At 31.1% G+C, this 10,083-nt stretch overlaps 1 protein-coding gene across 3 annotated transcripts; it reads left to right on the top strand.

Moving 5' to 3' along the window:
- The first annotated feature begins 4,485 nt into the window (after positions 1-4,485).
- LOC125224232 (heavy metal-associated isoprenylated plant protein 39-like) lies at positions 4,486-6,203 on the top strand. Of its 3 annotated transcripts, none has more exons than XM_089058948.1 (3): positions 4,486-4,875; positions 5,149-5,224; positions 5,608-6,203. In XM_089058948.1, exons 1-3 carry the CDS (start codon positions 4,819-4,821, stop codon positions 5,946-5,948), a joined length of 474 nt encoding a protein of 157 aa, XP_088915074.1. In that variant the 5' UTR covers positions 4,486-4,818; the 3' UTR covers positions 5,949-6,203. The 3 variants fall into 3 exon arrangements, with proteins under 3 accessions (XP_088915074.1, XP_047983552.1, XP_088915080.1); XM_048127595.2 differs by having other exon boundaries at positions 4,491-4,824; XM_089058954.1 differs by lacking the exon at positions 4,486-4,875 and having other exon boundaries at positions 4,882-5,224.
- The last annotated feature ends 3,880 nt before the right edge of the window (positions 6,204-10,083 follow it).

Here is a 10,083-nt window from a genome sequence, read left to right as displayed (position 1 = left end):
GTCATCGGATATGAATTTCAAAATGGATATCAATTAACATTTAAATTGAATTTAAGTATAAAACTTTGCCGTTAAAAATTGTTGGATTCTATGTCTCTGACGCAAGATGATTGGTGAAAGAATTGTCCAAATTGACCTTTGAAGGTCTTAAGGGCATTTTCGTCAATTTTTTTAAAAAATATCTCAAATAATATTAACCCGTAGTTGATGGACCTAAAATGATATTTTCAAAGTTTACGAACCTAAAATGATACTTTGGCAAATTTCATGGACTTAAAAACATGTTCCCTCAATAAAATAAATGAAATTCATTTTGTAATATAAAATAGGCTAATGAAATTCCTACTACTATATCATTTTTTTCGGTCTGCCACCTGTGAACGTTGTTGCCATATCCAAATTTTCTACTCTCTTCGTTCCATGTTAGAGTTATTTTACTATGTTGAGAAGTTTTAAATTAATTGAGTCATTTCTATTTTGGTAAAAAGAAATAATTTTTTTTATTTGATTTTATGCTACTTTTCACCATCTATTTAACAAATTATTTTTAAAATCTGTACCAAAAGAAATGTCTCAATCGACAAAAAAACGATGAAAGTAGTACATCATGTAGTTACTAGTAGTAATCTAGTCCTATAAGATTAGATTTTATCTCATAAACAAAGAGTGACCGGTCATTAATCCTCTCTGTCCTCGGTGACTCGTGAATTCTATGCTTTGCATAAGATTAACGAGTAATACAAAAATCAAATATAACAATCAAATTTCCTTTTTTATCGATGCACACAAAATCAACGGCCAAGGAATTATGACATATCATGAAGAATCTGACGTGGCATGATTTCGCGAGGGGTATATATTTGGATAAAGCTACGTGGCCATAATGTAGCTGACCATAAATGGCATTTCAGTAAATATAGATATTTTTAAATATTAATATCTTAATTGACTCATTTAATGCTTAATCAGATGACAATATTACCCTTAAGTCTTTAATTGTAGTTTCTTTCATTTATTCGATTCTTTATAGAGTAATTTGTTACTCAACTTTTTTACTATTTGGTTTTTATTATATAATCTTAATAATAGTTTTTTTAATTTTAGTTATTACAGTACTCCTCGACGTATAATCAATAAGTTAATGATGAAGTTATAGGGCTCATTACTTTTATAAGTTGCTTAAAAATCAAACTCAATTTTGTCCATTTTTTTTCTATAACTAAACACATTACAACATTTGAATTTATAGTAGAATATATTTCTTGACTAGCAAGTATACTGTGACATAATACTACAAGTCTACAATATATATACACCCCTATATCATGTTATATTACAAAAATCGATAATAATATTTATATATAAATTATATAATATTATATACAATATTCTTCTTTGAAAAATATTAAAATAATATTTTTATTAATACAAATAATTATAAGTTACTTGAATATTATAATTAAATGTATTTTCAATAAAAAATTAGTTAAAATTATAATTTTAGTTATTAATTAAAAGCATTGACTCAACTTATTTTAACACAATTATACCCACAAGTGTACGGGGCTAATGTAGCAAATAGTAAGCAAAGAGTATCGTATCCACAGAGACAATCAGTGTCAACCTAATTACCACGAACCAACCTCAACTATTATCTAGATGAATCGGAAAGTTTGGGTTTTCTAAATCTACTTAAAAGCAAGATAAAAACGATTAAAAACAACTAGAGAACTGAAAGCAAATAAGAAAACGAATGTAGATCAAGGATGAGAAGTGTAGAATCCTACGGGATCGATAACAACAATCCTACGCTCAACTAACTTCTTAACTATGCCAACAAAGGGTCTCAAGGGTTATTAAGCTATCACTAAGGTAAAACTATATCTTTTCTCAAAGCATATAATTTGTAGATTGCTACCTAGAACTGAAGTGTCCTTCCTAGAACTAAGATAATAACTCCTAAAAGCTCCTAAGATACTTAGTTTCATTCAAAGGCTCAAATCTGTCGATTATATTGGCAAAGACGTCAACTTCTCTTCTTTCAAATTAAACTACTCACTTCCCAGGTATTGTAGTAATTACCACATGCATTTATAAGGTGATCAATCAAATAAATGTATAAGCACAAGAGAAGTCAAAATAACCACATGAGTCAAGGCATAGAAAAAGGAAATCAATTAAACATAAGAATCATTGTATCTCCCCCGTAAAACTCTACAAAGGATTTAGCTACTCATGTTCATCACAAAAGTCAAAGAAATATTCAAAGAAATATTCAAAAACATTGTTTGAACAAGAATAAAACTAAAAGTAGAAACTCCTAGAATTGGATTGGGCAGATTGGAGGCCTCGTCTTCAATCTAGCGATGAATACTCGTCCTCTGCTCGTTCTTCTCTTCTTCCTAGGTGAAAAAGTAGTATTTTTGGGGTAGGAGGCGTGTAAGTTGTGTTTGGAGGCGTTTCCTAGTTGACTTTGGGCCCAAAATAAACTGTCGAACGAAGCTGGCGGGTCGCCAGGTTGGGTGTGCGTTGAAGCTGGCGAGTCGCCAGCTGCTTACGGCATTTTTTTCGTCTTTTGCTGGCGGGTCGCCAGGTTCGTTTGCATGCGAACCTGGCGGGTCGCCAGCTATGTCACTGCTCTGCGCAGTCTTGGTAAAACGGTCATAACTTCTTCTACCGAACTCCGGTTGAGACGTTTAAGATATGCACGCGAAGCTCTTTCGAAGAAGAAGAGAATGGTATGCATTACATGCGAATCGGACTTCAAAATCTCCAGAAAATCTGTCTCGAACACTGAGCAGCTGCACATCCACATGTTTTGTACATTTTTCTACACATTCTTCACAAAATGGTCAAAATACCAAAATAATAGAGAAGTAGCTATAACCATGTCTCAAAGTACACAATATATGATCAAAACCAAGTAAAACTACTCTCTAAAACCATGTAAAATCTAAGTGAATCAAGCATTTATCCAATTATGGGAAGATTAAATAATTGTTGTTGCGTAAATTTTCATTATTAATGAATGTCTTTAATTACGATAGATTATGTTATTAGAATTAAATAGTAGTGTAGTTAAAATTGATTAAAATTATAAATGCATCATTCAAAATTATCATTTGGGATTAATTCAGTTGATGTAACTTCAAAAGATTGTAGCATAAGTCAACAAAGTATAGCAAATTGAAAAAAAGGAGAATTTGTATTATAACAATAAGGACTTCTTTGCAATTTTGTTGTAGAAGTTTATTATGTCACACTTAATAATATTTATAAATATAATGTCTCACACTTATGAAATTATTAATCATATTATTTCATACTACAATTTACTTATATTCAAAATATTTTAAAATCTATTAATATATCAATGTAGGGTCCATATTATTAGTAAGGTCATCCACATCTCTGTCTCAATACCGTCTCAATACCGTCTTAAGAGAGAAATTATTGAAAACTTTCATTTTTTTAAATGTGCTATTTTTCGTGTACAATCCAAAATAGCAAATGTGTTTTATTTTTCATAGACGGATGGAATATTATTTAATTTTATATAAATTACTGATAAAGTATTGTGAGATTGAGGATTTTAATACTCTATTTTAGATTTAAATATTAATTTTATGTACCATAAGATGTTATGGTATAGCATACTCATGAGTTATTTTGACAAATTATTAATATTATATAGTATTAGTACGTGTTTTCGTTAATATTAAATTATTTCACTATAATTAAACAGTAATTTATAGTATAACTGAAATTGATTTTTTTATATCAATATATTGTTATAGGAGTAGTATTTACATGTATTTTATTCACAAATTATTTGTAATAGGATAAGTTATAGTATATTTTAAATTAGTTTAAATTGAGTAAGTCAAGCTAAGCATAAATAATCACTAATACTCTGTATATTGAAATATCATGAGAATATTTTATTATGACTTCAAAATTAATATATACTCCGTATATTAAATCATCAGAATAGTTTTTAGTACCTCATTTTGAATTAATAAAATATGTGTTTGATTACAAATAAGTGCATGTTTGATTACTAAACAATTTTATACTGATTAAGTTATTAACTATTAGTATAGTTAAAATTGATCAAAATATTAAATTACGTAACTGAAGTGTATGATTCAATGTTTTCTAAATGTAGGCGTTGGGAAATAGTAACTAGGAAAAAGTAATTTTTTCATCATGCCTTAGAATTGGATCTATTGATTTTCCAATCAATTAAAGAATGAAGAATGGAATTTGAAGTCCAAATTGTCGTATTATTGGTTGGATACAAATACACGAGTATATTTATTTGAAGATAAAAATACAATATATTCTACTACTACATAAGTATTTAATATAAGGGTAGATTAGTCTTTAAAAAATTGCTACTCTCTAGATGCATAAATTTCATCAATTTTGTATTAATTACACAAATCATTTAGCATCACTCTATATATTTACATTAGCTGTCATTACATTATCACTCTAGCTCTTGCTAGCTCTATCTCTCTAATTTCTGCTGCATTACTATACACCTGCACCCCACCCATTTCCCAGGCAGAAACGTGCACTGAATCCCATTTTTCTATTTGAGAGAGAGAGAGAGCAATTGTTTTATTTTGGTTAATTTGGTTTGTAGTTAAGAAGCATTCTTGGCTTGGTAGTTTGCAGCACAATCTTGTGCTTTAATTCAACCTCCATCTCTTTCTCGCTCCATCACTTTTCATTTTCTGTCATCTGCCTCTCATTTTTCACTACCCATTTTCAATTCCCTTTTCTCCTCTCTTAATTACTTACCCACCACAAATGAAGGTTGCCTTCATTCTTTTCCTTTTACTTTATTTTTTTAGATTTGCAACCTTTGTATGTGCTTCTCTTTTTATCTGTTCAATAAATTATTTCATTGTTGATTCCGAGGATTTCGTGTGTGTGTGTTTGTTTCAATAAAGATCATTGCTTTATGATCTTGCACTTTTTTCTTTTCCTGTTTATTTATCTTTTGACAAAACCATATTTGTGGGTTTTGTTTTTTTACTTCATTTCAATTTTCACATACACACATTTGTGTGCAATGCTATTATTTTTCTGTATTACTACAATATCTTCGTTTATATAATTATGTTTTTTTTTTTGCAGAAGTTTGTTCTGAAACTGGATCTGGAAGAAGACAGAGACAAAAGAAGGGCTCTCAAAACTGTGGCTGCCCTTTCAGGTTTGCTTGTAAAATTGGTTTGTGTTTTTAAAACTCCATGTGCAAATAAATATTTTAAAAAGTAATTGTAGCATTTCGGAGATCAGTTTACTATTCCCGCCTAAAATTCTTGAATTCTTATATTTTTCAAAATCATATTTTCATTAAAATTGCTCATCATTTTCAAATAATGCTGGTGATATTGAGATGGTTCGGGACATTCAATTACTCATAAGGAAATAAGAGACAAAACAACTCTTCAATGAACATCATGAGTACATGTGTATTTGGAAATTATGTTATTTGGTTTATTAAGCCTAAGATATACACATTGATTTTACATGTGTATGTTGCAAATGTCTAATGGTGTACTTTCATTGACTTATATACCCTTGTTGGCGTAGGAATCGATGAGATCACCATTGACATGAAGGGCAAGAAGCTAATGGTGGTCGGGACAGTTGATCCGGTGAGAGTGGTAAGCAAACTGCGCAAGAAAAACTGGCAAGTCGACATCATCTCCGTTGGGCCATCCAAGGAGCCAGAGAAAAAAAAGGAAGAGGGGAAGAAAGAGGAGGGCAAGAAAGAAGACCCCAAAAAGGAAGGTGAGAAGAAGGAGAAGGCGGAACCAGACCCCTTTGTTGGCACGGTGATGCCGTTCCGTCAGTATTATCCGCCGATGAACACATACTACTATTTGCATCACAGCATGGAAGAGAATCCAAATGCATGTGCCATCTCTTAGGTAATTTTGCTCTGTTTTCCCTTTTTTTTTTGATCAAGGCTATAATAGTCTTTTCCGGATTTTGTTGTTTATATATAATTAATAATGTATTTTTTTAATTTTTTTAAAAGTTTAATTATTTTTATTCACATATATTTGTAAGAGCGAGGGACCGCTCCACACTTGAAGATCCTCACTGTAAAGTTGATATGCTCAATATATTTTGATAAAGACAGAAAAATAGAATGGTAAAAGTGAAATAGATGTTATACATTAGTTAAACTTGTCTTTTCCATAGTAGGAGACTAGGAGTACTACTCCATATCTTAGTTAATCTTTATTTGTATCGATGTTTTACACTGCGCATATTATTCCAAAAAAACTGTAAACATCGCCTCTTCCTCACCTCAAAACATAAAGTGATGGCCGGTTAAGTAGGTCCATACCAAAGAAAAATTAAATATTGGTTGTAAAATTTTAGGTAGTCATTTTTTCAATCAAGTTGATAGTAGAATATGACATTTGTAGTTTGAAGTCAATTTTCCAATAATGCGAAAATGACCTGAGATTCATCCCTGATACATTAAATTCAAATTGCACGGCTAAATTAAATGTGCCACGCCATCTTGACAACGCTTGAATATGTATTTCTTTTTTTCATTTAATTTTTTGGATAAATAAATATTTTAAAATAGTATAATGATACTACATTCATCCATAAAATATAGCTTTAATGGTGGACCGCATTTGTTTTAATGTAAAATTAATATATAAAAAATCACACTTTTTAAGTGGAAACTGCATTAGAAAGAGAAATTTACTAAAAATAGATAGAGACTAATTTTGATGGTCGATATAAAATAGAAAAAACATTACTATTTTACATTGATGGAGATGAAATATTCAAATCTTAAATCGCTGAATCCATTTGCATAGACAAAAGTTTCATTTAACATAGTTGGTAATTTTCCATGCGTTTAAATTCTCTTCCCTTTTCTTACAATTGCGTTTTATTTTGCTGCAAGTTTAATTTAAAAGAAGAGAAATAACAAAAATACTGATTTTTTTTTTTTTTATCATCATATTCGAGTGGTCCACGCACTTTTTATCACATGTGCTAGCAATCAATGAAAAAAAAAAAAAAAAAAAAACTAGCAATCAATGCAACTTTATCTGGGCTACTGTTGGGCTTTATATGTTATCCCAATTGCTGATTTAGTCGGTGAAATTAGAGATGAGGAATAGTTTATTTAAATATTTATTGATTCTGAACCGGGGTTCATTTTATGATTTTTATTCTATAATTTATCTTTTGATTTTTTGCATTCTGAACATTTTAATTAGGATCACAATTAGTCCTACACTAACAATTTTATCAATTTTTAAACGGTTTTAACCCAAATGGGACTGTTAAAACCGTTTAAAAATTGACGGAACTATTAGTATAGTGCCAATTGTGATCCGAGTTGAAATGTTCAGGATGCAAAAATTCAAAAGATAAAGTATATAACTAAAATCGTAAAATGGACATATATTTAGGACCAGTTTTGGCCTTTACTCATCATTGTTTCATTATTGTTTCATGTCCAGATAAAGTTCATGCAAATCAATTACTGATCTTATTTCAATTAACGGTTTATTATTCTTAAGCATAGTTACTATATTAGGATTTATGTCATGTTTGGTAGGGGTGATAACTAATCTAGGGATGAGAATCTATGAATAAAATTAACATTTTTATTTATGAATTCCAATCCCTAGATGAGTTATCACCCCTACCAAACATGGCTCTATTAGTCATATTTTGGATTGCATGTTTGAGATCTAGAGGCTTGTCACACTACAAATCTCATGTGGGATTATTCTACTATATAGATATAGATGTCCCTTGTTGTGTGAAGCGTTTCTTTTCAAAATACTCCATCTATCGACTTCCATTTCTTCCGAGTTCCGACATAGGATTTAAATAATGTTAAAAAAAATGAGTGGAATAAAGTTAATGGTATTTGAGTTTCACTTGTATTACATAGTACATACTAGTAGTATGATACTACTTAGAGTATAACATGTTCCGAAAAGTGATAAGTTACAAATGTACAAGCTCTACAAGTGAACAAACGATCATATACGCGAATTGGTTAGTGGAAACCCCAAATAGGGAGCTCTTCCAATTCTGAAATCCGAAATTTCATCGATTAAAATTGTTTGAAAGTCGAATTAAAAATTCTGACAATCCAAATTCTGAAATCCGAACCGAAAATCCGAAAGTTAATAAAAATATATAAAAATTCAAGTATCCAATGTTGAAAATTCAAAAATCCAATACCAAAATCAGTAAATCTTGTACCAAATTATTAGAATTGTCCAACAGAAAGATTTTATATTTATAAATTTACTATAATATAGTATATAGTTATTATATAAATAATAATATAATATATATGTCATATTTTAGATTATTTCAAATTTGAAAAAATCTGTTCCGAACATATGAAACTGTTAAAAAATCCAATAGTTTTATTTGATTCGGATCATATTTTCGGATATTTTGTTCACCACAAGATTGTACCCGAAAAATTAGAATTCATTCACAACTTAGAATACTCATACTATAACATGTTTTCAGTATATTTACTAAACCATGGAATAAATAGAGAGGTACGCTTCGTTTTAGAACGGTTAGCTAGATGTTATTTGAGGGCCGTTGACTTGTGCCCTTTCTTCGCTAAATATTATTTATATTTTGTTTTATTTTCATTTTATTTATATTTTGTTTTGACTATATATTTATTAATAAAGAAATTGAAATTGAAAATTGCGTAAATGTAACCGTTTAGATTATTAGATGGCTAAAATTATAGTAAGAGCTTCATAGGAGATGTTGTTTTCACATCTCAAATAGTCTCTGGGTCAAGGTGCTCGACAAATTCCAGTGGGTGTCAACGGCACTAGCAATCAATTCGTTTATACTGCAAAACAAATTTTAGAGAAGATATAGATTTACTAGAGAAGACCCTCTGATACTTAAGATAGACGAAAATCGAGCGAGTGAAGTATTCTACGAGTGAGTGTTGTTAGTATGTACTCATATGCTAATAATATGCACAATGATAGAATGTGTGTGTAGTTCACTTGCTATAAAATGTTGAATGCTAAGTTCGTATTAGTAATATTATACTATATAGTTCCAAAAAACTTGATCATTTTTTGATAACTTAGTCTTATAAATAATCGTAAATAAGAAAGAAAAGGCGTGTTTAATGCTTAGAGCATCCACAATAACGGATGTCTCGGCGGATGAGCGACCGGCTAGCGGTTCGTCCATCGCGGACGTCCACTATTGGAGTCGGCGAACGGGTGACGGACGAGAGGTTGTCTGTGGTGGGAGCGCAGTGTCCGGTCGCTTGTCCGTTATTGTGATCACGCGACGGACGACAACATTTTTCGATCTTTTCTTTTAAACTCTATTACTCCCTCCGTCCCGACTAAGATGACACATTTCTTGGCCGGCACGAGATTTTAGGAGTTATTGGTTAAAGTGTTTAATTGGAGAGAGAAAAGGTGGGTGTGGTATTAAAATAGAGAGTGAAAGAGAGATGAATATTTTAATATGAGTGAGAAAAAGTGGTTGGATGTATTAATTAGAGAGAGAAAATTACCAAAAAAGGAAATATGTCATCTTAGTTGGGACAAACTAAAAAGGAAAACGTGTCATCTTAAGCGGGACGGAGGGAGTATATAATAGCGGACTTCACTGTATTTCATGTCGAAATTTCAATTCCGTATTGGTGAATTTGTTTAATTATTGGTTATTATTGTGCGAGGATATTAGAATGTCCTAATGCTAGGCTATTATTGTGCAGTTGGATGTCCTAGTGATGTGGTTGTGTGGTTGATGTCCTAATGAAGTGATAGGAGGTGGTTTATGGATGTACTAGTGCTAAGCTATTGAGATGTCCGTCCTAGTGTGGATACTCTTGCGGTGCATTGGTGCATGTAGAAAGTAGTGAAGCATGAGATTTTAGAGTGGAGCACCCGCCCCACGTGGCTCTGCCTCGATATCTTTTGTCGGCAACCCCACCCACTCCAAACACTAAACCGCGTAGACTCACTTTCTAGTTTGTACCCCCTACCCCCCTTTGACATTTCCAAAGTC

This window comes from Salvia hispanica, chromosome 1 (assembly GCF_029641045.1).
Source record: "Salvia hispanica isolate PSC_SH4W2 chromosome 1, Shi_PSC_v1, whole genome shotgun sequence".
Classification (NCBI taxonomy): domain Eukaryota; kingdom Viridiplantae; phylum Streptophyta; class Magnoliopsida; order Lamiales; family Lamiaceae; genus Salvia; species Salvia hispanica.
The sequence above is the reverse complement of the archived record's forward strand: the minus strand, read 5'-3'. Positions and strand labels throughout refer to the sequence as shown.